Source organism: Passer domesticus, chromosome 3 (genome assembly GCF_036417665.1).
Source record: "Passer domesticus isolate bPasDom1 chromosome 3, bPasDom1.hap1, whole genome shotgun sequence".
Taxonomy (NCBI): domain Eukaryota; kingdom Metazoa; phylum Chordata; class Aves; order Passeriformes; family Passeridae; genus Passer; species Passer domesticus.
The window spans coordinates 64,390,776-64,417,388 of record NC_087476.1 but is presented as its reverse complement, the minus strand read 5'-3'; the positions used below and the strand labels follow the sequence as shown (position 1 = coordinate 64,417,388).

The window sequence follows — 26,613 nt, the reverse complement described above, 5'->3', positions numbered from 1 at the left end:
CACACTTGATCACATTTTCAGAAGGTTAGCACAAGCCTCAACTCCATCAAACCTGGTAGCAGAAAGCACACAACAGTACATACAGTTCCTGTCTTCTGGAATGGAACTGCACATGCCCTCCACCCTTCCTGCTATTAACTGAGCTGCTATAAACTTAAATGTGCCACAAAACATAACACAAAACAGTCATGCCCAGAAAGAAAACAAAGTGCATTTATTTTTGCTCTTTTCGCCCTCTATTTTCAGTCTGAAAGGATTGTATTTACTGTCTGAAAGGGCATTTTTGAAGGGATGTTAAGTTTTTGAGTTTGTTATTCAAGCAATGTTGGCACAGAATAAAAAGCTGTATCAGAGTCAATATTGTTACTGCTGTACTGTGCACGTTGCAAGGATTTGACAAGTGCAGGATTAATTTTGCAGGACACATAACAAGCTGGAAGGCAGAACCTCTTGGTTTGCCTGCTCATTGTTTGCTCTGCTTGTAATGCTTTTCCTCTTTCAAGCTGTGGCTAGACAGCAGAAATTAAAACATCACACAAGTAAGACTTCTGTGCTCTTTAAACTTCTAATGAACAGTAGTAAGTTCCAAGAAAGCCCAGCTTTCCTCACTCTACTAATTAATCAATTCAAATGGTTTGACCATTTAATCCTTGGCCATAGCTTTAAAATAGAACATAAGGAAGCAGCCCCAGGCTGAAGTAATAGGACTGGACTTAAGTTACTGCAGGCTGCATCAACAGCGTCAAAGGGCAAAAGAGAAGCTGCAATGCTGAGGATGATGATGGTCAGTAGGATCCAGGAACTGCTGCACATATCCACACACACAGATGGGCCACACACATCTCCCCCAAACAGTGTTTTGATTCTCAACAAAGCTCAAGCATACACAATGTAAGTAACATGAACTGAGATAGCTTCAAAATCACAATTAGTCTTCAGAACAAACGCTAACAGTCATAAAGAGGCCAGGACACATTTTTTTTCTTAGATTTTTTTTTATTTGCATATAAAAACATTTAAACTGTACAGTATTTACAGGAATTTCATTACAGATTTCAGCCCAATAATGGCATCCATTTAGAGAATATAGAAAGAGTATTAATAAACAAGAACTTCACAGTTAAAGGACTGAACTACAAAAAAAACCCACACTAAAAGAATCTACATAGGTCACCTTTTCCTAAGATAAAAGGTGCTTAGTATTTGGCTTGTTATTTTGGTTGTGTGTTTTTGCTTTTAGGTTTTTGGTTTAAGACGTGCTGAAACTATTAATGTGAATAAAGTACAACATCTCTTACTTACTAATATTCAACTGTTTACATGGAACACCTCCAGAGCAGCTGGTTATTCCTAACCCTGAGAAAAGCAGGTTTTCTCATGCAAGTTTATTTTTCTGCAATCTTCTGTGAAGGATTAAAAAAAAAAAAAAGTATGTGCATCTGTTCCAGACAACTGTCTTGTTTCCACACATGTCAGTAGATTTAACAATTTTTTTTAAACTACATTATTGACTTATGTGGAAAACCACCAAAAGCAGATTTGATGTTTCTGTGCCAGCACACAGTACTGCCACAATACCTCATTGTTCACTGCAGATCTAATAATAAAAATTACAATGTCCCTCAAGAACAAGAACTAAAGAAGTTCTCAGAAATGTTGGCAGGTATGAGGCCAAAGTTTTGTGAAGTTCTCATTCACAGGATATAATGTTTTGGAGTCTTAACTTATCACCCAAATTACCTTAAAGCGTGATGAAGGGAGGAGTGCTAAGCAGCCAGGACAAGAGTAAAAATCTGCTGAAAATGTTTGAAGTGGCAAAACCTTGTAAGTGTCATACTGGATAGCTGATAGGTCTATAAAAGGCATGAATATTAAATTATTTTCAGTGTATAAATGTTAGGCACTTCCACATTCTGGATCAAGGTGCTGTGTATGAATATTCAGAACCTCAAGCAAGCTACTTCATGACAAGAATATTAATCAATTAAACTCAGGTGAAAATACATAGATAAATACTGCCGGACAGGTTGCCAATGACATTATTCAGATATTTAGTATTACAGAACTGCAAAAGCAACGCTAACTAGCTGTAGCTGGAAAGGCATTTCCCTTCCCATCCCAAGAAATCCTCACACTGCAAGCTGCTGGATTGTATCCAAACACAGATTACCACCATGACTTGCCCTACTCTTAGGCTTTCAACACCACTACTGGCAACTGCTAAGAACAGGACTGGTGGTAACAGAGCTTACTGACCCAGAAACACATTTTGTCTCACTGTGGCCTCACATTTTCAGCTAGTCACAGCTAGTAAAAGAATCCTGCACCCTTAAACTTCTTTATTTCACAACTACAAAAGCTCTAAACTGGCCTGAGCAATTTAAACATCTAAACTATCCCTGTGCCACTAGGTAAGTATGCAGCATACAGAAGACCGACTGTAGGTGTGGTGCTGTATTTACAGCTGAGAAATTTTGGTTTAAAAGTACATTTAACCTTGTTTTATTTCAAGAACAGGTCTGTTGTACATATATGGGATATAGTACACAGCACTCAGCTGTTCTTGATTTTCAGCTTCTAAAATAACACCACCTTTCCAATACATGTGACTATCTGCCATGACAAATTTTTCCCAAATGTTATGATATATTTTTGTGTAATTTCTTATTGATATTAACATCGCTGTTCTTAATGATATCATAGTTCCTGGCTGAGTCCTTTTACTCATATTTGACTCAGTGTGAGTTGAAAGATTCAGAAGAATGTACAATGTAGCTGTATTGCAGGGTAAAGAGAAAAGAACCAGAGACAGTAACTTAGTTTTAAAATGTGTCTATCTGGACTCCTCTTCCACTGTGCCAGCAAAGGAAAATCTTCCAGAACAATGAAACACAGCTCACACAAATCCAAGATGCCAAGTCTTAGTTCTAACAGCACCAGGATTTCCTCATGCACTGCTAAGAATGTAAACCTAATTAAAAAAAAAAACCTGCTTCTGACAGAATATTGGTTTTGTAGCAGATACATCAAATCCAACAACTGCCAGAGCTAATTCCTAAATTCCTGATGTTCTTGGATAACATTTTTCTTTTTTTGACAAAACTGACAGAAGGAAAATAAGCTACCAAGTGCAAGGTTAAATACTCTGAGCAGTTGCAAAGAAAATACTCAGCAAATTGTCTGGTCAGAAACTTCTTCCCAAAAAACAACACTAATCTTACAGTTTCTAATGTTCTCTTTATCCCTTCAGAGCCAAGTTTAACTTAAACACTTCTCTGACACTTATAAATTCCTGAGGTATTTAGTGCAATTCATATTCATCAACAAACCTCCAAACTCAGAAAGAAATTGCATCAACTCCAATCTTTGCACAAGACACAGCTGCTCATCTACTTTGTAGACAGCCTGCTAGGAGCTTCAGTGATGAACCACATCACTACCTGGAAAGTCAGTTTAGTTGAAGTTTCAAGTGCAATTAATGCTAAAAAGCATACTTGTAACACCAAGAGTGTTATTTTCTGCACCTCTGCCATGGGGAGACCTACACACTGGTGCATCCTGAGCAGTAAGTCACTAAGCACTGCCTTCTGGGAAATCAACCCAGAACATGACATTGAAAAAATTGCAAGGGGGTCTCATTATGTTTGAATAGAATGCAGAAACAAATCACAGCCAGCTAACAATTATTAACTGGGCTTTCCGTGGCATCGGAACTACAAAATTCACCTGCTTGATTTGGCTTTTCTTAAAATTATCAAAACCCTGGTAACCAATCTGTTACCTTCCTGCGAGTAGTGATGGGAAAAATTATTGTCTTTAAATGTTTTGCACCATTGTGGTCAATATCTGATATATACAAGAATGGAAGCACTTCCAAAACTCCTGTACAAACTAACTTCACCTTAAAAATACTCATGCCACTGAGAAATCTAAGGACAGAAGTACTATGACACAGGTTTTCCTTTAAAACCACCTGCTGTAACAGCCTAACAATTCTGATAATCCTATAGAAATGTCTTTTTAAATGGACCATCTTGTACCCGTAGTGTGTTCTTTTCTCCTTCATTAATAATTGCCATAAACATTTCCTACAAATAGAAATACCTATCAAATCTTGATTAAAGGGAAATAAATTGATTGCATGATTTTAATATGAAAAATTTTATATAAAAATAAAAAATTCTTATTCCTCAGTTTTCAAAACTATAACTCTATGATACAAAATTCAGAAGGCTGTCAGATGACAACAAAACTTACGAAGTTCAACTCAATCACACTATTTTTCTATTATCTTGAGACATATTTTCAGAGGGTGATTTTACATAGTTCCTGAGTTATGTAATTAAAACAGAGGAAATTACAGTGATTTTCATCCTGCTAGAAAACATGCTCAGAAGTAGCTCTATTAATTTCTTTTTAGAGAACATATTGTTCTAAAAATTAGGATAAAAGTGTCCCAGAAGAAACCAGCCTTTTGAATTTTAAGGACATTTTCTAAAGAATTTGTGCAACCACCCATTAGACTTTTTTTTCTCAGTGATGATCAGTCAGCTTGCTAATATGTTCTGCCAGAATGCCACCAGGTGATCCACATGGGTGCTGCTGTACTGAAGTTAACAGCAAAGACTACAAATTCACAGAACTGTTAGGGTTGGAAGGAACCTCTGGAAATCATCCAGTCCAACTTCCTGGCAAGGCAAGGGTCACCTAGAGCAGCTGACACAGGAATGAGTTCAGGTGGGTTTTGAATGTCTTCAGAGAGGGAGACTCCATGATCTCCTTGGGCAGCCCCTTCCAGTGCCCTGCCACACACCCTCAAATGCAAAGTTCTTCCTCATGTTGAGGTGAACTTCTTGTGCTCTTCGTTTATAGCCATTCCTTTTTTGACATGGAATCAAATTCTTAAGAGATACAGGAAGAACTTATAGGCATAATCTTATTTAAAAGAAAAAAGAGCACTTAATTTAATACGAAAATACTCTTCAAAAGAAAAAGATAAGCAAGAGGATACCTCCAATAATAGTAAAATCTCTCAAACATTTCTTGCACATGTCTATCATAATCAAGTGAAGGATTTCTTAAGCATTATGTTCATTAAACTAATTTTGAACAAGATTTGAAGCAGAAGTGAATAATGGTACAGCTGCTATTTTATAGTCAATGGTATGTTTTCTATAGAGTATTGTTAAAAAACAGCACTATTTCAAATAGGAAATAATGAGCTGTATCATATATAAAAGCATTTTTAAAAGTGGTTATTATGAAATTTCCCCACAATTTTTATGCCATTTTCAGGTACTATTTTCAATTGTGTACTGATTAGAACAAGTACAACTTGTAGATGTTCACTATTTAACCCAGACTTTACATAACCTTCAGTAATGCTGTTCCTTCTGAGTTGTAGTTAAGCACATCAGTTATCCTGGCTACTCAGTTGGCCTGTAAGCATTCACAGGCTGTTCTTCACCAACATCTATCATCAACATATCCAACGGAACATGAGGCTTGTCATAGCCAGAAAACTTGAAGCAGCTGCTAGGAATGACTGATTGCTGTGTTTCTGTGGTGGGAATCTCTGATCCTGAAGACTTATTGCATATATCCATTTGGCTACTGTTGGAAATGAAGTAACTCTCTTTTCCTTCACGGTTTTGTTCATCAGTATCAAAAGAGCTCTCCTCTCTGCTTTCCTGCACAGGCACCTCTTCTGCTTTGGCTGGTGCCTCTGGGGAAGGGACAGAAGATTCTCCATCACAGGAATTCACAGGACTAACAGTCTGTTCTTTTGGCTGTATCTCCAGCAAGTTTACTTCTCCATTCACTGGCAACTCCGACTGGCCTGATGTCACAGGTATGTACTTCCCCTCTGATCTTGGTCCCGCTAAGGTGCCTGTGTTCAGGTTTCTCATCACACTGACCTAAATGGGGGAAAAAAAAACCCAACAAACTTTGAGTTTAAAAGTTGGAAAAATATGTAAGTTGATAATAACAAATTTAACATCATTATAACCAATTCCAAAACAAATTAAAATCTGGCACAGTCACTGGCCTATGTCCATGAGTTTAACTGTTCCAGTAACACTTGTATGCAAGATCTCAAAAATGCTTACTTTGGGCAAGCACATCTGCGAGGACCAATTCCATTTCATGTCACCCACTACACTGTGAAGTTTTCAACGTAGAGGAAAACAGCAAAAGACAACAATGTCATACTCTTCAGCTGGGGAAACCTTTCATACTCTGTAGCTAATGAGTGTAACTTACAGTGCCTGTGATAATTTCTGGCACCTGTCCCAACCAGGAGGGAAGTGAACAACACACCCAGTAACTGCTTCTATGCTGAAGTCTATCAACTTATTTCACAGAGCCACTAAGCTGTCCCTCAGTGCTGTAACAAACTTTCATATTTCACTTTGAAATCGCTCCACATCAATTCTTTCAATGGCCAGGCCCCAGCTTGTTTTAAACATTTACAATATGCCTTCAGGCTGCTTAGATTCTTTAGACTTTTTAAAAAATGTCTTTTCAAGAGTACATACAAATGAAAAACAAAGGAGGGTAAACTTTCAGTGATTTGACGGTGTTCCCTAAAGCTAATAAAATGCCTTGGGAAAAAGAGTTAATGGTGTACTTTCACAAATTTCATAATTCACTATGTACGTGTATCATACAATATCAAGTATTACAGATCCATGAATTTCTTAATAAGATACACAATCACTGTTTTTTCAGATACTTTGTAAAAAAAATTTACCTGAAAATTCAGATGGAAGCAAATTTGGAAGAAAGAGATGTATACAGGAGAAGGAAAGACGAAGTAAAATAACTTTAAGAAAAATTACAAATAGACACAAAGAACCTCTCAGTCTGTACTAGTGTAAGAACTGAGAGAGCCATCAAAACCAGATGATCCAATCTGCCTCAGCTTTTCAGGAGTCTTCTCTGATTAAAAGGTTGTGAGACTGTAGCTTTACACTCATACCTTCAGAGTGTGTTGACTTCATTAGAAACTGTTTTCATCTCTCACTTCAGTCTGATTATCTTACCCCTCAGTAGCCCTGATACCTGTTGATGCTACTGTGTGGCTAAGGCTGGACCAATAAAAGCATTACAATTTAGGAAAACCAACCAGCCAAACAACACCACAAGTGAAGCAAACACTCCCTGAAGAGCAGTTACTGGTCACCTAAGTTAGTTTTACAAACAGCTGTGTGAACATCACTAAGGTGAGACAATCCCCCAGGGAATCAAGGGTTGCCACTGAAAAGTGCATTCAGGCGGCTCCTGACACAATACAACCAGCTGCCACTCAACCATCAGTGTCTCGGGATCTTCATATTCTGTTATGGAAACAGAATACTACAAAAAGAATATCCAAAGTAATTTCCATGAGAATTCATGAAAACCACTCAGTCATAAGAAGCAGATGCTTAAAAGTTAGTTGCAAGTAACAGGTAACACTCAATAATGGGTAGATACTGAAAATGTTAAGAATACCTTAAAGGATTAATATACTTTTTTAGAATCCCTTTATATAGGTATATTGGATATATATCCAAAATATTGGGTACTTATGCTATACAACACTGATCTTGAAGGGAGCAGCATCTATAGTTTTTTGGGGTGGGAGTTAGCAAACATCTGACTCCAATAACCACACAGCAAGTAACAAGAGAAGGCAATTCTCTGTGTAAGGTGGGACACTTGAAGAATGTGAATTACAACAAAGTATTACAGAAACCACAGTCAAAAGCTGCATTTCCAGCTTTCCACCTCTCCCCATACTAGTACACGCTAAACTGAAGTTAAAAACAAAACCCAGTGAGTTCTTGTTTCTGTCCTTTAAGATTTCACACAGCTCTAAAAAAATCACAATCCTAAAATATGTTAAGGGATCACCTTGCATTCTACACAGGTCCAGCACATTTCACAGTGAGCACTGGCAACACTGAGACTTTGGGATAAAATATTCTCTGTACAACTACATCCAAGACTTCTCAAAAAAAGGAAACCCATTTTCTCTTGACAAGTTTCTGACCTAGGCAAAACAGTGCAAAGACACTCCTATTCCCATTCATGAAAGAAGGAAGCGATCAGAAGAAAAAACTCCCGTGCGGTTCCTGGTATCAAAGGTTTTTTAAAAGCCACTGAGTCATGACAACAAGATGATTTAACAACTCATGCAGGTGTTTCTAGCTTCAAAGATAAGAATCAGTTTATTACAGTAACTGAATGCTTATTACAGTAACATTCAAAAGATCTCAAGTTACAAGGGTAATTATGATATGGTTGCTATTTGAAGAAAAGTATTTACTATAGATAAGTTAATATTTTTCTTTTATTCACATTACCTAGCAAACTGACAGCCAGTGATGGGTATCAGCAGTATTTCCTGACATGTGCAGGTACTCACATAACTTCCTGGCTCCAATAACAGCACCTGAGCTTTCAGGTCTTTCACTGTCTCAAGAGACTAGTGAGACACACTGCTGAAAGTCAGGCTCAAGGACACAGATAAATAACATATCCCAAAGAATCCATAACAGCTAAGGTAATTACCAATTCTTTCTTAACTTCCTTTTCTAATGATGTGTCCACCTATGAATGCCAAGTAATTTTCAGGTGCACATTTCATGAAGGAGAGTTTGAGAACTCCATTTCAAATCTTATTAGGATGACGGCAAAAATCTTTGTGGTCTTTGCATGGTTCCACAAAGCATTAATGCTATGTGAATTTATAAAGAGAAGATGTTGCTGCCCCCTAAAGATGCTCACAGGACAAAAAAAAAGTTCTCACAAAAGCAATGAAGCAGCTTCTCTCTTGTAAGATGACAATTATTTGTGGCAAGTGTCGGTCAATATTTACAGGAACAATTAGTTTCTCCACATTAAAAATATACGTTGCATAACCAAAGAGCAAAGCCTTTGTCATTCCTGTCAGAACCAGAAAAACCACCAGCAGAAAACAGAAAAGTAGGTTTAAGTAAGACTCAACTTTCGCTTTTCTCTTGAGTGTAGATGCTTTCTGCTCCCAAAAATATTTGCCAAAATTCAAAGATAAAAGACATTGATGAAAAAGACAGGGAAGTTAAAGCAGAGAGAGAGATGCCCACAGCACATCAGAAAATTATGGTCAGGTTCCTTTAAAAGTGGGTAAGCCCTTATCACATATCTTAGAACAAAAATCTAGTACAGGAATAGCCACAGGACAAACTGCAATGACTGAAGACAATGGGTGGAAAGAGACAGCCTCCTGCAATACTTTTTGTAAGATAAATGAAAGGGAGTTTTAACTACAGCTGAACTGCTGAAAGGCCACATTCCTTTGATCCAGGCAGAACACTAACAGGATATCTTGTAAAGGCATCTGTCCCATTTCACATATGCATATTCCTGGTAGGATCCTCCTGTTTATAATGATGTTTAAACATTTAAACAAACATGTTTTCTAATGAAGACAATCATTCATTGCCTATATCAAATGACACCTGCACTGTGGAAGTAGGACCAAGACATGACTCATATGTAATTCTTGGGAGTCACAAACAGCACAGAAAAGACAATATAAAAGCTCTGGAGCTCTAATTGGCAATGGATTTTTTTTTCCTTTCTCTGAGTATATAAGACTTGCAAAGGTAGCTGCTTGATGGGTACTCTTTCTAATTTTTCCCTCTCTTGGAAAATTCCAAGTTGCTGAAAGTCACTCAAATGATATTTTCGTATCTACTTGAAGGTGCCAGGAAGGAGATCACAGAAAAACAGCAGTCCTAAGGTAGGAAACCTTGCCCAGCCTTTTAACAGATGGAAAAACTCCTAGATGTTTTATTTTCAGACAAGCTCAGGTAAGGCACAATAATCATAACCTGTTCAGAAAGAAATGCCTAGTACATATTCAAAGGTCAGTGACAGGCTCTAAGTGTCATTAAGCCTATTGAGATAATGTAATATAATTAAACTTATCACTCATATTAATTAAATTGTTTGTTCATTACTTTAAATGATTAACCATAAAATAATTATGCTTAAATAATTAATTGCTCATTTTACATTCCCACAGTACTCACATTACTTGTATTGGAACTACCTCTATGAGCTCTACAGCTTATATTTGTCATTAGAAGGTCATTGGAATAGGCAGAAATACCGAATATCCTGATTTGGAAGGGACTGACAAGAATCAGTGTCTACTTCCTGACTCCACCCAGGGCAACCTAGGAGTTAAACCACACATCTCAGGGCATGGGCCAAATGCTTCTTGAATAGGATTTGGGCAGTGACCACTTCTCAGGGGAGCTTGTCTCAGTGCCTGACCACCTAGCTAACAATATTTATAAATAGTTATAGGCTTTGTTCAGCTCCTTAGCAATAAAATATGATGTAGTATGTGAACCATACTGTGATACTGGAACCTAGGAACCACAAAGTAACATCTAGCCCAGTAAAATGAGAACATGGGCACAAACAGGAGTTTCTACAAGGTGAGCTCAAGTGTGAAGTTGGAGCATGCATCAGGAAGCTCACAGGTGTCAAGGAGCACACATTCTCTTTGTAATATTCTGCTTCCTAATCCTTTAGATGAGATATCCCAGTGCTACTAGAAAGCCAAAAGAAATGTTTCCATCGTGCACAGCACTGTAATCCTGCATGATCCATCTTTTGCTACGATGAATGGTCTTCACAGAAATTACTGTTGCATGTACGTAGGACACAATGTTACATATTCAGGCAAGTACACCGTGGTGTGAACATGACAAAGTCTCCAGCATCTGCTTTGGTACTGGGGCCTAGCTGGAGATGTCAGAGAGATTTCTCTCATCTATTTTTTAAAGCCTACAGTGGGAACGTCTACCCCCAAACTAGTCCCCTGGCTCCATCACAGTCCATGGAAAGAAACAGGAATTTTAGAAAGCATTTTGTCTGACCAGAAGTGCACATAATTTCAGAACAAGATGAATCATCTCATGCTGCACAAGTTGGTGGACTAAATCACTGCTTTACTACAAAGGGACCACCTCTGGCTTGGTATCTCCATTTAGTCAGAGCAATCTTGCCTCCTGATATTCTATTCTAAAGAACACAAATTCCAGAGGAATCTTGGGCACTCACTGTGGAGAGGTAATTTTAAAGGGTTTTGAAACTGAAGACCATGGAATCGAAGATTGTTGTCTACTCTCTCTATAAATGAGACTTCCTCCATTCCCTGAGAAGATACTCTTGCTGTGATTTCTGTTTACTACTTCCTCAGGTGGCTGCTCTTTGAAGTTGTGGTAGTTCACTTGTTGTGACTAACACAACACCAGGAGAACATTAGTAGTTCTTAGATACTCCACTCTGGCCTGACAAGAAACCAAGGAGTGCTGCTGCTTTTAAGGAATGTCCCCTCTGTTTCTTAGGTGTGGATACAGGAAGTTTTTAAGATAAAGCAGCTGTTGACATCTCTTCCCTGTGACCGCTCAGTGTGAGAACAGGCTTCCATATGTCCTCCTTCCCTATTCCTACAGAACTATTACCCCCTCCCCTTACTCTGCAAATTACAAATATAGTAGCAATCAGCAGAATAGCCAATACCACCGTTTAATGACGGAATCTCACAGCTCTTGTGACAGGACAAAGGGAAATGGGCACAAACTGAAACACACGGAATTTTGTCTGAAGGTAAGAAAAACTGTGAGGGTGGTTTAACATTGGAATAGATTGCCCACAGTAGCTGTGGAGTCTCCTTCCTTGCAGGTATTCAAAAGCCATCTGGATGTGCTCATGGCTAACGTGCTCTTGGGCTTGAGCGAAAGGCTTTGGGTAGATGACCTCAAAAAGCCTCTTCTCACATCAGTGATTCTGTGGTTTTGTGTCTCTGCTACTAGAGTGAATACAAACCTGCCTAGGTATGCACACGCTGAGTTTTTAAGAACCAAGTTCTCAAACTAGACCAACTACTGCTACTTCAGTCAAAGAGAGACTGAAGTCTAGCCCTAAAAAACTAAGAAGCATCTGGTTGCAAAGGCTATCAGAATATTAGACCGGCATAAAAACCCAACCAAACAAACACAAGAGATTGGCATAAACACACAGTAGTTACAGAACTTACCAAAGACTTAGGCAGCTGTATGTTGTTTTTCCTCAGTTTCTTGCAACCACAATATACTGTCGGAATTACCGTCAAGATCCCAATAACAACACACAGGATGATGATAACATGTGTACCTAAGAAGTTAAAGCAAAATCTACTAGGAATTTGGAAGAACAAGCCACTGCTGTATCATTTAGAAGAATTTCAGAAATTGTAATAGCTCAGACTGCTTAGCTGTAATGTGTGAATTTGTCAATCTACTACATTTTTTCACTCATGAAAACTTAATCCATAACACTTTTATGGAGTAAATAAAAATTAGAATGACAGAAGCTTTTCAGTTTATATAAACATAATCAAATTTTTATAGAAATAAAGGAATTTTGCAATTAATTTTTTGTTCCTTAGACATGACGGATGGGGATAATGAGACTTGTACACCTCCTACGTGATAGCATATTAACTGACATAACTACACAGAGGTTATGTACAATAAAAATAAACTATGGTATCTTCCAAAACACAGAATTGTTAATGATTACAGTAGGACTCCATTAGTCTGACTCTCCTCAATGCCCTCCCTCATCCAGCTGCTCCTGAGCATTCAAGAAGACTGACTGCTTCTATCTATTTAATCTCTTTGCTGAAATTACAGGCCATGATGAAGTACAATCACAATGTTTGCAAGAGGTTCAGAGATAAAAATTTGGGTCACTATTTGCCTTTTGTTCTCTTAATTACAAAAAAGACAGTAATATCTTAATTGAATGACCACAAGTTTATAGTTGCTTCCAGTTAAAAGTATATACACATTACCATCAGTGATGAGGCTGAGCAAAAAGCTAGTTGCTAGAAGACAATGCCTATGAATACCATACAGCTCAGTGAATGATCCATCTGTGATTTTGTAATCACACCAGTGTTCATGTGCAATAGAAATAGGTTTTGTAATATCAACACAGGAAAACCACCCCAAAAGATTCAGGGTCACTTGAAAATAATACATAATTTGTAAAGGTCAGAATGTCCAAGTGCATTTGGAAAAGACTGACTAAGCTTTCCCTATGTTTTTCTATTCTCCCAAAGGCACCCCAAGCATCAAATGCTTGCTAGATCAGATGTGTCTTCAGATTCAATATGTTCTTAATATAGCATTTGAATCCTCTTACTCAATGTCTGCCTGAGAGGAACAGGAATGCATCTTTCCTCTGATGGAGTGCCAACCATCAGAGAATCAAAAATTCCTATTGCTGAAACACAGTAAGTGGAACCTTCAGTAAGAATTGGGATTTTGAGGCTACACTTAGGCATTGTACAGTTGTCCTCGTAGAGCTCTTCAGTCTGAAAAAAAATGGAAGACATTATATCATTTGACTCACTAGAACAACATTACAGTACCTTCCACTACTTCCAAAAATGTTAAAACACTATTAGATGTGCTTCTACATCACTCATATGCTTTGCAAAAGCTGTGTGACCATCAGGTTACTGGCTACCTTAAGATGTTATATTTGATCAGAGCATGGTATTTTCCAGCTAAAACTTCTGTTGTTCATAGTAGAGATTCACATTTATAAAACTTGCACCTGGATGCATATGAAAAGCTAACTGTAAGTAAACACACCTGTTGTAATTTTTCTTGACTTCACCCTCCGTGATTGCTAAATAAACTGGTATAAATACCTTGAAAGGCCATTTTCTCAAGTCAAATGTCTCTTTAGACAAATGAGAAGGGCCCAAGTTAAGTTATTAATGTTTTAGCATGTATGCAGAAACAGCAGCATGTGATCCAGTAACATTTATCTTGTGTACAGTTAATGCAATAATCTAATTTTCATTGTAAGCACTCATTTGGACAACTACAGTATAAACCTTTCATTCACATATTTCATTATAATGCGCTCAACATTTCAGGTGCTCAACTGTTTTCTTGGTACCTGTTAGCTCCATGTGCCATAGGCATAAATCCCTTGTATAGGCATTTAAGGCAAACAAGTGTTTTTAAATTTTATTTTTGGAACCTACCTCATTTTTACTATTCCGAACAGTCACCAAGTAGGCAAGACTTGAATAAATGTCTTCAATACAAGAAAGAGGGAATACAGGATGGTGAATATCAACCATGATTTTATCACCATGTCTTGAGACATTCAGTTTTGGCGGTCCTAGTCTTCCTGCAACACATTGCACCATTGCTATTAGGCCAAAGCTTTTAACATAAAACACAGTATTTATTGTTAGCTTTCCAAAATTCATCAGAGATTTGAGAAGAATTACGTCTATTTCCATGCTGTGAATATTGCATAGCTGTGGTAAGACTTCTCTGTTGCTTAGAAGTAATGGAAGCATTTGGATACATAAACTAATCAGCTTCTAAAATGGAAACAGATTGTCCATGATGAATTTCACTGTTAAGCAATTTAACTTTCCTACACACATAAAGCTATAAAAATTCAGCTGACAACAGAAAATACTAACAGCAATTAGACATATACATGAATGAGAACCAAACACAAGATCCTGCTGACTAGATCCCACCATAAATCACCTCAGTTAAAAACAATACTGCACTGAAACAAAGGCTATATGAAAAGCTAAACAAATCTCACCATGAGCGCCATTTGGAAACTTTGGATTTCCCATGGCAATGGCCTATGTGAATTTTTCATGTCTAATGGTCTGACTGAACACAAGTTTCTTGTTCAATGGGAAAAGGATTTTGTCTCTTTTCTCCATACATGGCTACCCATTTTCTGGAAACTGTCACACTGAGCATTACTACCAAGACTTGTGTCCTTTTGTCAAACTATAGAAATCAGCCACTATTTCAAGTAATAGGACTGCTGAGTGGGAACAGAATCATAGCAGAAAGCTATGGGAGGGACTCCACTCCTTTGGCTCCAGAAATGCAGAAATAGATAGAATTCAAATAGAATCTCATGGGCCAGCTTCTCCCTGCAAGCTGTATGTTGGGAACAGAGCAAGCTTGGTAAGAAGTCCCTTGGTCTTTCCTGACTCTGTTGCATGTCCTTTGCACTGCCCATGCAATGCCAGGGCCTGCCACACTGGACTGTAAACACAAAATTTGCTTTTACAGTACTGATGTTAAAGTCTTATTTTTTCCAAAGCAGCCTGAAGGATTTACATGAAGAACTAGTAACTCAGTTATCCAATTACAGCTTTTAGTATTACCTAGATACCTGAAGCTATCAGTTCATGGCATTCTAGTGTCAACCAATACATTGCTACTTCAGTGCTGCCTAAAGGTCCATGTTTGCTGGTGACAGTTTCCTACCCTAAACTGGTGTCTGGAACATGGGAAGGATTCAGAGTGCACCATCAGCATCACCTTGCCTTTAGACATTTTGAAACAAATACTCGGACGCCAAAGAGTAAGAGCTAGCAAGCACCATGAAGTCCCAACTAATCAATCATCATGCTTCATTTCATCCTGGACTCCTGGCTTTAAGGTATTCCCCAAATGCAATGCAGTAACAGAGGAAAATGAATAATTACTAACTCTCTAAATTTTTGGAAAAAATTACTAGGTTTAGTTGAGATACAACTTACCATGCCTTTGCAAAATAAACTCATTTGCCTCAACATATTCAGACTGTTGTGACCCAACAACAGCTTTAACTTGAAGCCAGTGAGATGAATAAGGGTCACATATTTCCTCTGAGAGATCACAAAAATGAGCTGAAATGTTCACACAGGTTGAGACATTCTTATAGTGACCTAAACTGTAAAACAGATCAAGTAACAATTAATACAATTTCAACTGCACAATTCTGTACAATACACTGCCTGTAACAAAAAACTGTGAGGGTGGCCAGGAGCTGTGAGGGCACAGGTTGATCAGGGAGATTGTGGAGTCTCCTCCCCTAGGGATATTCAAAAGCCACCTGGACATAATCATGGATGACCTGCTCAAGCAAGGGGCTCGGACAGATGACCTCCAGAGATCCCTGCCAACCTCAACCATTCTATTACCTGACAAATTTTGCCTTAATTTACACTTGAGCAACCTTCACCCTACGTGATTTCACTGCATAGAAACAAGAGAATTTGCCATGGACTGACTACTTTTATGTGCTTCTAGAGAATATCAGGTATAGGAAATAATAAAATAGAAAGAACTTACTTGTAAGGCTTGATTTCCACAATAAAACGAGGAGTTTCAGACATAGATGGGTACTGCCAATGCAAAACTGTTTTGAAATTTTCAGATGTTACTACAATCCCTGTTGGTGAAGGCACTAGAATGAAGAGAACAATTGCACTTTGATAAACATACCTTTGCAAATACAAGAACAGCCAAATGTACTTCTAAATTATTTGGAAAAGGCAACACACTAGACATAAAAATCACAAATACTTCCCCCAAATGAGCTAGTCTGTCACCAGTACAAACACTTATGAGCCCTGTAAGCTGACTTATTACTCACCTCTCCTGCAGAGACAGCTTCTGTACTCTTTGCAACATCAGATAACCCATGCCCACTGAAAGCAAGTCCCTCAGAAAGCCTGTATCAGGTCCATAAGCAGTGATGATTATACCCCCATTTGGCCTTTTACAGATATAACAGCAAGACAGGTTGTAAGACTTTACTAAAGTTAGAGGAGATTAGCCTTGTTCCTGTAGATTTCTCTTGTTGTTCAGAAATTAAATTGGAGTGGATGGGCTAGGAAATAGTACCAGAGCTGGAGTATCAAGGCCATAATACAACAGGCCTCCTAGGGTAAGCCTGGATTCCCTATGAATTCCTAACAGTGATGCTTCTACCACTCCAGCAGTATCTTCAGTAAGCTGTGATGACCAAAATAAACTGCAAACATTTGTAAGGAATTTGAACACTGAAGCTATAATGTAGTTCCATTTGAAGGAGCACATTTGAAGTATACTTAACAAACAACATCAGAGGTAATGCAGTAAAGCAATCCAAAAATAAGAAGCAACACTGAGAGTCTTCCACGGGCAGCAAGTATCTGTTTCAAGCAGCAACCTCAAGAGGGTATCAAGGGAGCAGCTGCAGGGGAAGGAATATTACAGGATCCTGTAAATGCTGAAGGCTGCCACATGACACTCAGGAAGAGAAGATAAATTAAGTCACTCAACTGAATTCAACTACTGCAACTCAGCTTCTCGATGTCTGGTTTGGCACTCCTAGTATTCTCAACGTGGCTTTCACAAAATGCTGAGGGAACTCATATTAGACCTGCTCTTGTTCACAAAGCAAGTAATACAACTTCACTCTGTGATATATTTAGGGAAAGCATATAATTTTCACATTCTGAGAACAAGACCACAAATATAACACATTACTGAAAGTGATATGCTGAGGCTGAGATATGCTATTGACAACCACAAAGGTTTGATGTAATATAGGTCATTCTGCAAGCAGTACTGTGGTTTGTTTTAATAACAGTGGTATTTCAGCTATTGGAAGAAAAGGAACATAATAATCAAATTCACAACCACAAGAAAAAAAAAAGGTGACAATTGGACAGAAGAGGTGTCAAGCACACAGATAGGTGAAAGCACATAATTGTTACTTCAAATATGCACTTTTAAGTGTAGCTAGCCTTACAAAATTTTAACTTTTGTGTACTATTACACAAAAAAACCTGCTTAACATAAGGGGTTGACCTGAGAGCACTGAAGGAGGTAGCAAATATTATAGTATGGCCCCCCCATCATCTGCCCAAGGCTTGGGGAGGTAGGTCCCTGCTGACTATAATATACATACATATTGCTAGGTAGTGCTATCAATGCACTACCTAGGGCAAAAATTAATTCAATGAATTGGACATTTACAAGATGTAAAAATGAGACAGCCTTCAAAGCCTGACACTTGCACCTTGTGCAAGACTGTAACTCTTTCCCTCATTCTGGCATTATTGTATACACAGAGGGATTTGTCACCACTGCTTATGCAAGCGGAATTCAGGTGAAGTGCAATAATGTATATAATAGAACAGGGACTGATGAATCCACAAGGCAGAGTTTGTGGTACAGCCATCTGAGACAAAAGCAGCCCTAAAAGCCACAGAAATTCATTCAAGTCATATGTGACTTTTAAACATCATTTAGGCACTGAAATTCAGACTGAAAGCACAAACTGAAAGCTTGAAAAGACAAACTGTGAAAAAATAACAAGTAAAAATGTATTTTGAAAAGAAAGTTTGTTTCTTTTCCAGGTTTCCATTAAAAACAAACAAATCCTTATACTCCCCAAGTGACACATCATAGGAAGATGCTTAGAAACCACTTCAACAGGCCAAGAGGGACAACAGTTTGAACTCTGTTGTAGGGTATAGGTTCACTCATAATTAAAAGATAGACAGCTGCAACAGTAACCAGTCAGTCCCTTCTGGGCCCCTGACTGGGAGAAATGTGCCTTCCTTGTGCCAGCCCTGTCCTCTACCTACAGTTGTTTCAGCTCACGGATTCACAGAATATTCTGAGTTGGAAGGGATCCCACAAGGATCACTGAATGTAAGTGGCCCACAGGGGGGTCTGAGCTCACATAACCACTTAAACTACACCCAGAAAGGCTAGCAGTTCTGATGACTTCACAAATGCAAAAAAGTCACTCCCTCCAGATTTTGCAGCCCATAAAAATGAAGAAAACAGAAAAAAGATCAGATAAATTTGCACTACCTTTGAATGCTTCTGCGGTACTCTGCAGCCACATGCATTGAAAAAAAAAACCCAAACAGAAAAAAAGGTGGCAATAAGGCAACAAATACTCTGAAAGATGGATTCAGAAGGCAGCAAGTTAATGCTAAGGATGAAAATAGTACATAAAAAGAATTTAGCCTACCTCTGAAGGCTGCATTTCCTTAATTTTATTTTGTGCCCAACTTGGGATTCAAAGGGTTTGAGATAACATTCTTGACTGGGATGTACTAGACTGAATTTACAACTGCTAGTGCTGTTTAGCTCCTGTGGCTTGCCCGGAGGCATATTTGAGTCCAGTGCTTGTTGCTTTCACTGCTTGCAGAACTGCTTATCAACTCACAGTAGTGTGTCTGGGAACACATTCAGCCATGGTGATACACAGGGGCTGGCAAGTGGCCAGGGTATTGCTGCTTTCTGTGCTCTATCACACCCAGTACATAAAGCAGGAGGAAGAAGGAGGAAGCACGGGACATTTGGAGTGATGGCGTTTGTCTTCCCAAGAAACCCTTACCATGATGGGCCCTGCTCTCCTGGAGATGGCTGAACACCTGCCTGCCCATGGGAAGCAGTGGATTAATTCCTTGCTTTGCTTATGTGCACAGCTTTTGCTTTCCCTATTAAACCGTCTTTAAATAAATCCATGAGTTCTCCAGCTTTATCCTTCTGATTTTCTCCCCAATCCTGCTGGTAACAGAGTGAACAAGCAGCTGCGTGGGGTTTGGTTAAACCTTGACAAAATGGCCCTCCTAATTATTTATATCCTCACTTCAATCTGTTCTAAATCAAACAAAATCAGCCTGCACTAAAAGCAGAGTCCAGCCATCTGGGAGCTAGAGGAGAGTTAGGAGCACTGCCCAGCACCTCAGGACCAAAACTGAGCAGGAGGAGGTCACTGTCACCACAGGCTGCAGGAGCACCAAGCCCGTGCCTTGGGGAGGAACAGGCAATGTCTGTCAGAGCAGTGCTCCTGCCTCCTCCCCTTCAGGGCAGCACAGCTGGGTTAGCGTGGCCCCCTCTCTGAGCACTTCTGGCAGGCCAGGCACCAAACAGGTCCTGCTCCTGTCGGACTGCTGGAGGGAAGTTGCCTGTTGGCTGTGCTTGGTTGGGAGCCTGGGAGACTGGCAAGCACCCAAGAGCAAGGCAATGAAGAAGTTTTTTATCTGCTAGCTGACCGGCTTTCTTTTAACAGGCAGCAGCCATGAAGTGTATGTGAAAATGCTTGCATGTGCTTGCCTTGGCCAGCTTTCATTTATCCCTCCAAACGAAACCCAGGATATGCATTTCTCTCGTAATGCCACTCCCATACCTTGATGGTGATGGTACTTCCTTAAACAATTTACTGAAAACAAGCTTAAATTAATGCCTGTAAAACAATTTATGCAGAAGGTTCTACCAGAAGTTCTCAAAAGATCTCAAAACCACAAAGGAATTAGTTTACAAATTAAATTAGTACCATGACTGGAGTAAAATTTAAAGCTATTAATTTTAAAAATATTTACTGGCATGAACCTAAATGATTTCTCAAGTATCATGAATAAACATTATACACAGTAGATAGAGCATTTTTACAGCTTCTATTTTACAACAGAATTTTATTTTCTAAGGGATCAGAGGTTTGACATTGTTCTATGGAGTTCTTAAAATCATTGTTTATGATAAAAATCTCCACAAGGTTGTAGGCTGTACTAAGAAGAGAGATAGACTGAGATCACCATCTTGAGAAAAACCACAGCAAGTTGCACAAGATGGACACTTAAAAAACCAGATGTAATCATACAAGCTAAATATTGTTTTATCTATTTTATGAGTGTTCATTCCTTTTGTTATAGCTGAGAAGTGTTGTAATAGGTGATATTTAAATACAGCACTTTCTACCACCTAGTTTGTTTTCGTTTGCAGCTTGACAGTAAGTTGCTATGAATGGCAGTAATCTGAATCATAAACAACAACTCAAGGCCACCATTACTATCGCACACAGCAGGAAGCCAGCTGCCTAAATGAACTATACACATCCTTGGAAATGCGGCTCACAATGTGCAGTAAGCACCTGAGCTGCTACCACAGCCTCTAAATCTTCTGCACCTTGACCACAGACCTTGTCTTCCACGATACTAAAATACAGACTGAGAGTTCCCAACAAGTGCCCAGCTCACTGTGGAGTCAGAGGCCTGTCAATGCAGGCACATTAGGCACCCAGCTGCAGGAAATGCAGGAGGTGTTCCAGCAGCTGCTGGATTGTCTGGCTTCATTCCTTTTCTAAGGAAAACGGTGTCCTACAACAGAAGATGACTGAACATTTCCTCATTACACACTAAGCCCTGATATATGTATTATACTACTGGCACATTGAAAGCCCTGTAAGATTTAAGCGAAAAAAAACAACCATAAAACTACTGTCATGGAAATTCTGGGCTCCTCAGTACACAAGAGACATGGAGTTCACAAGCAGGTCCAGCAGAGAGCTACAAGACTGATCAAGGAATTGGGACATCTCCATTATGAGGAAAGGCTGAGGGTGCTGGGCCTGTTCAGTCTCATGAGGAGCTGACCAAGAGGGGACTTCATCAATATCTACAAGTCTCTGAAGGAGGAGTGACAAGAAGCCAGTTTCACAGTGGTACTGAGCAACAGAACCCGAGACAACGGGCAGAAACTAACACACAGAAAGCTCCACCATATCTACAGTATGAGGAAGAACTTCTTTACTATGTGAGTGACCAAGCACTGGAATAGATTGCCCTGGAAGACTGTGGAGTCTCCCTCATTGGAAATACTCAAGAACCACCTGGATGCTATCCTGTGCCATGTGCTCTAGGATGACCGTGACTGAGCAGGAAAAGGTGGGACCAGATGACCCACTGTGGTCACTTCCAACCTGACCCATTATGCTATTCTATATGTGACAGCATCATAAACATGGTTTAGACTTCCCTTTCTACCTCAATTCTTTCCCTGCAGTTCAGCACATCTAGTTGCATCAATATTGTAACGAAGTAAAGACATGTTATTAGTCATTACACATAAAACCAGCGTTTTCATTCAACTAATACAAAGAATTTTCAATTAGAATTATTTCCCTTCATGATGCTTTTGTTCACTACAAAAAAAGGGTTTCCTTACAGTGGCTGTGACCAAGCTGAGTGCACGTCACCAAGCAAATACTGCTGGAGTTTTCAAAACCTAACTCAAAAATACATTCTGCTCCTTTGAGCTGAGGGTTTGCTGCACTTCCATGCAGAAAAGTGAGCTTTCTGCTCCTAGGCAGCCTGTTCTATGATCTACACCACAGCAGCACTCTCTATGCTCACAGAGGTAACTGCTGTGCTGGACTAGGCTGGATTAGAGCAGGTTTGTTTCACAAGTAACTTACTGGTACTGTGTTTTTTACCCTGAAAACGCTTAATACAATGTAGAAATGGCATATTTTACTAGCAATTAAAGCATGCCCTTAAAAGAGACTAAGTCAGAGCAAACAAGAAAACATTTAACATATCAAGCTATTTTACTGATTCAATGAGGAAAGAAGTTTCCCTGCAAAGTTTGCCAGTTAAAATCAGACACCAAGTCAAATGAATGGATATTCAAAATTATTAAGGGACAATAATTCAGGCAGATTACTGGTTTTAGCACCGCTAGTCCAAATCAGACAAAGCTAAGCAGACTTCCAAAGCATGGTGTGGCCCATTATTGGGGCAACTAAGTTCAGTCACTTCACCTGGGCATGGATCTGAACTCCAAAAAACCTCCATTTGCAGAATCCAAGGAGCCTGGGCACACAGCCAGCTCTCAGCAGTCTCAATAAAAATTAAATGCATGTCTGTTGGACAGCAACCTCTGCTTGTAATGAACTTCTCCAGTTTAAAATAAAACTAGTAAGCCTGACTAATTCTTTCGTAATTTACTTGCCGTGCAAACAGAGACACAGCGCTGCTCGCCTTTGGCAAGCCACTCCTCCCCAGGAGCGCTTGGCCAAAAGGTGTGCGCCCCAGGCCGCGATCCCGACACCTTCTTTACGCTCCCCAGTCCCGTGCTCCCCATTTCCGATCCGAATTTCCCAGTTTCTCTACTTCTTTGGACACACGAAGTCGTAAAGCACAGCACAGCAGGCCCGTGCGATGCTTTCGAACACCCGAAGCAAGGCTGATGTCACCAGCGCGCCGCCGGCGCGCCTCCAGACGCCCTCCGGGGCCAGGCTGGAGCGCGCACCGCACAGAGCTCGGCCGGGGCCGGGCCCCTCGGCGGGGCGGCACGGCACGGCACAGCCCCGGGGAGCGGGGGCTCCTCCCGCCGCTCCCGGCCGCTCGCACTGCCCCGACGGCTCCCCGCGTCCGGCGGCGGCAGCCAGGCGGCCCCGGCGGCGGCGCTCGCTCCCGGCGGGTCCCGGGACAGGGCGCAGCGCGGCCGCTGCCGCCGCCCCTCAGGTGAGCCGCGCTGCCCACCAGCCGCTCGGCCTGCCCGGGCCGCCCCATGCCCCCGTCTCGCCCCGCCCGTTACCTGCGGGCGGCTGCTGCCCCTGGGAAGCCGCGCTCCGGCGGGGCGCCAGCAGCGCCGCGACAGCCAGGAGGGACAGCGGCACCCGCATGGCGCCCGCGGGGACCCAGCGCAGGCCGCCCCGCACACACAGCCAGCCCCGCGGCGCTCCCACGCCTGCTCCTGCTCCCGCCCCGCTCCTCCGCGGCGCCTGCGCCGGGCAGGAAGGGGCGGGATGCCCGGCAATGGTAGTGCGGGGGCGGGAGGAGGTCACAGCCGGGCAGCGCCCGGGGGGCGCCGGGGGAAGGGGACGAGGGGGAGCCGCGGAAGTGTGGGCTGGCCCCGGCCCCGGGAGTGAGGATGTTGTGCTCCACGATTGACAAAGCCTGCGCTGGCTTTGTCAATGCTCTGTTTTAAGTGCTGGTGGTGGGCCGTGCCTGCCAGCCCCAGCTGCTTGGAAAGCACCGGCCAGCTCGTCGTGTTGAGACTTGTGCTCGCTCCCCGTTTCTTAAAAAACACGAGGTGTTCACCCCGTGGAGTGGTCCAGAAACAGCACACTGAACTCTCACACGTAGAGGAATCCTAACTTAGGCCGGGAGGTTTTATTCTTTCTTGGAAATAACCTAAATGTATATGCATTTCAAAAAATTGAAGTTTGCTGAGCAGGATGGAGACTGAAGTTTTTGCCACCTTACTGTTCCTGTGTCTCCCATCCAGGGTCCCAATGCCAGGTAATTCTGCAGCTTAACCTTTCAGAGTCCAGGCCACCCTGGGCCAGATGAGTAGAAGGACACAGAAGAACCCTGTTCTGCTCCATGTCTCTGCAGCTGTGATGCGGGTGTAGCAGCCATATAAGCTCTTGTCAGTGACTTTGCAAATAGTGCTTTTTTCAGACCTAAAATGGAGGCACCTTGATGGATCCTTGACATAAACACATCTTCTCAGTCTTGCAAGGAGACAGGAAGGAGGAAACAGAGCTGCTTGCCAGAGCCATTATGCTTCCCCTTTCCCATACCTCTCTTTGAAACGGTTCAGCTGCTCCCTCATCTTTATTTCCTGTCCCAAGCATTAGTTCACTCCCTAGGGAAAGGTGTGGAGAAATTGATTTTCTTGCCATCTAATATCCACACTGGAAAAATTCGAGACAGCACAATTTGCTGTGTGGGAAGGAATGAGTAGCAAGGAGAGAGGAGGTCACAAGCTAGCAAGGGATGCTGAAGAAAACACCTCACTGTTATGGCCTCAGAAACCAAGTGTTCCCAGAGGTGATGAAGGGGTGCTGTGGGGTGTAGAATCAGTGTGGGGTACAGAGCTAACATCTCCTCCCAGCTGATCTAAGGTTGAAGAAAATGGATTGTGAAAATACACTGACTTTTTATAGCAAACCACCCTCATAGACTGACCTCTGTGCTAAATGCAGTGCAATAGCAAACTTTTTACAGCCAACAAGCACTTAACTGCCTTGACTGAAATATTGAGCACGCACTGGCCTGTGGATTTCAACTGCCTGAATGATGTCATGCTTGCATGGTGTTTTCTGGCACATAATGACAGGAAGAGAAGAAAACTGCCTCACATTGTGACAGAGAAGGTGTGGATCAGATATGAGGAAAAATTTCTACGTCAATGCAGTTGCCAAACATTAGAACACTGCTTCCCAGGAAAGTGATTGAGTCACTATCCCTGGATAAAGGAAGTGCATATGTTACACTTAGAGACAGGGTTTAGTGGTGGACTTAGCAAGATTTCAATAACAGCTGGATTTGGTGATAGTAACAGGTTTTTTTCCAACCTACATGATTTTGTGATTGAAATTATATTTTACACAAAATTAATTAAGAACAAGGCATCACCAGCCCTGGATGAAGTTCAGGTGTTCTGACAGTTGTATCAAAGGCTGACAGTGTATCTAAGGTGGCTGTCACATAAACAGAGCTCGATAAGGTTGTGGGTGTTTTATGAAAATTCTTCAGAGACTTGAAAAAACATGAAAGGGGAAATCAATTTAAGCCAGCTCTGTATGGAGAAACTAAATATGATTCCACTTATGGGAGCTGTTCCTGGTGTACCTGCTGCCTGTGCCACCAGAACCATGAACACAGTTCCTGGCAGGGGGTGTTCTCACTGTGCAGAAAATGTAGTCTGTCACCACCAAAGAACATTGCCAACTTGCTCAGATTTATCCTTGTCTTGAAGTGTTACACATTGGAATAAAAAAAAAGGCTAATATGTGAACTGTCTTGTAACTTCCTCCTTTGCTCTTCACACTCTCAGCCCAAGTGCTTGTCATGTGCCTTTCTGCCAGAAAAGGTCCTGACAAGACAAGCAAGTTCACACATCGTGGGACAAATTTCCACAGCCTTTTGCATGCTTGTTTGTTTGCTTGTTTGTTTTCTTAGCTAGCCCTTAGTTGTCTCACAGGACTACTGTGCCTTCACGTGCATGTGCAGTAGCCCTCCATGTGATTTTGCCATCCTTGAAGAGGTGGGTACGGGATTTTCACCTCACTTAGACTGAAATGCCTGCTACTTTGATTCAATATCACAGTCATAGCACCACATTTTCTTTAAATGCTATCATAAAGAGAAATCACAAACACAGAGAAGTTTTGTCTAACCAGAACTTCCCCTAGTGATTAAAAGCACTAGCTGTGCTCACCTTCCAAAGCTAAAAGCAATTAAACACATACACAGCCCCAAAAGAAATAAAATTAAAAAGTGCTCATTTGTAATAATTTCACTTCTATACATCCCATTAATCTGTTGGGAAGTTTAGTAATCTTCTTATGTACACTTGCACTAAAATACACATTTGATCTTCCAGGAGCATAATACTTAACTCTCCAGCAGTCATTTCAAAGGCATGCACAATTTTATTTTCCTTGGCTACCCATTCTTTCTAAATTCACAGTTCCAGGAAACAGAGAACTCCATTGGAGCCCCCTTAATTTTAAGGTATTTTAAAAAATATTATCTGGTCAGCAAAGGAATGCAGCACATTCTCTTTGACAACAACCATAAGATCTTGATATCTGACTGACTCTGCAATGGCTGTAGAGTGCTGAGCCAAGCAGCAGGTATATGACTTACACTGGCCATTTAAAGTGCTGGTTTTGCATAGTGAAAGTCTCGTGGAGTACATAGTGTGAGCATGGAACTTGGGAATCAGCAACATCAATCACTAGAAAAGCAGGCTTCATTAATTCTACTGTTCATTAAATGTTTTGTTATGTGAATACGTGTTTGCTGAAGCAAGTTCTATTATCTGGAAAGGGAGAAGGCCAAATAAACAGTAACTGGAATGAGTAGCAGAGGTGAAGTCAAATAGATGAAGCAATAAGTGAAAGGGCCAGTGTGCGCACTGATACCAGCCAAGCTTTCATTCTTTTTCA

General features: G+C 40.7%; 1 protein-coding gene across 1 annotated transcript; it reads right to left on the bottom strand.

Moving 5' to 3' along the window:
• Window positions 1-5,277: 5,277 nt before the first annotated feature.
• IFNGR1 (interferon gamma receptor 1) lies at window positions 5,278-23,422 on the bottom strand. Its single transcript, XM_064413568.1, has 7 exons — window positions 23,247-23,422; window positions 16,212-16,326; window positions 15,638-15,810; window positions 14,093-14,241; window positions 13,237-13,408; window positions 12,086-12,201; window positions 5,278-5,918 (listed from the first exon to the last, which is right to left on the bottom strand). Exons 1-7 carry the CDS (start codon window positions 23,332-23,334, stop codon window positions 5,427-5,429), a joined length of 1,305 nt encoding a protein of 434 aa, XP_064269638.1. The 5' UTR covers window positions 23,335-23,422; the 3' UTR covers window positions 5,278-5,426.
• Window positions 23,423-26,613: the final 3,191 nt, after the last annotated feature.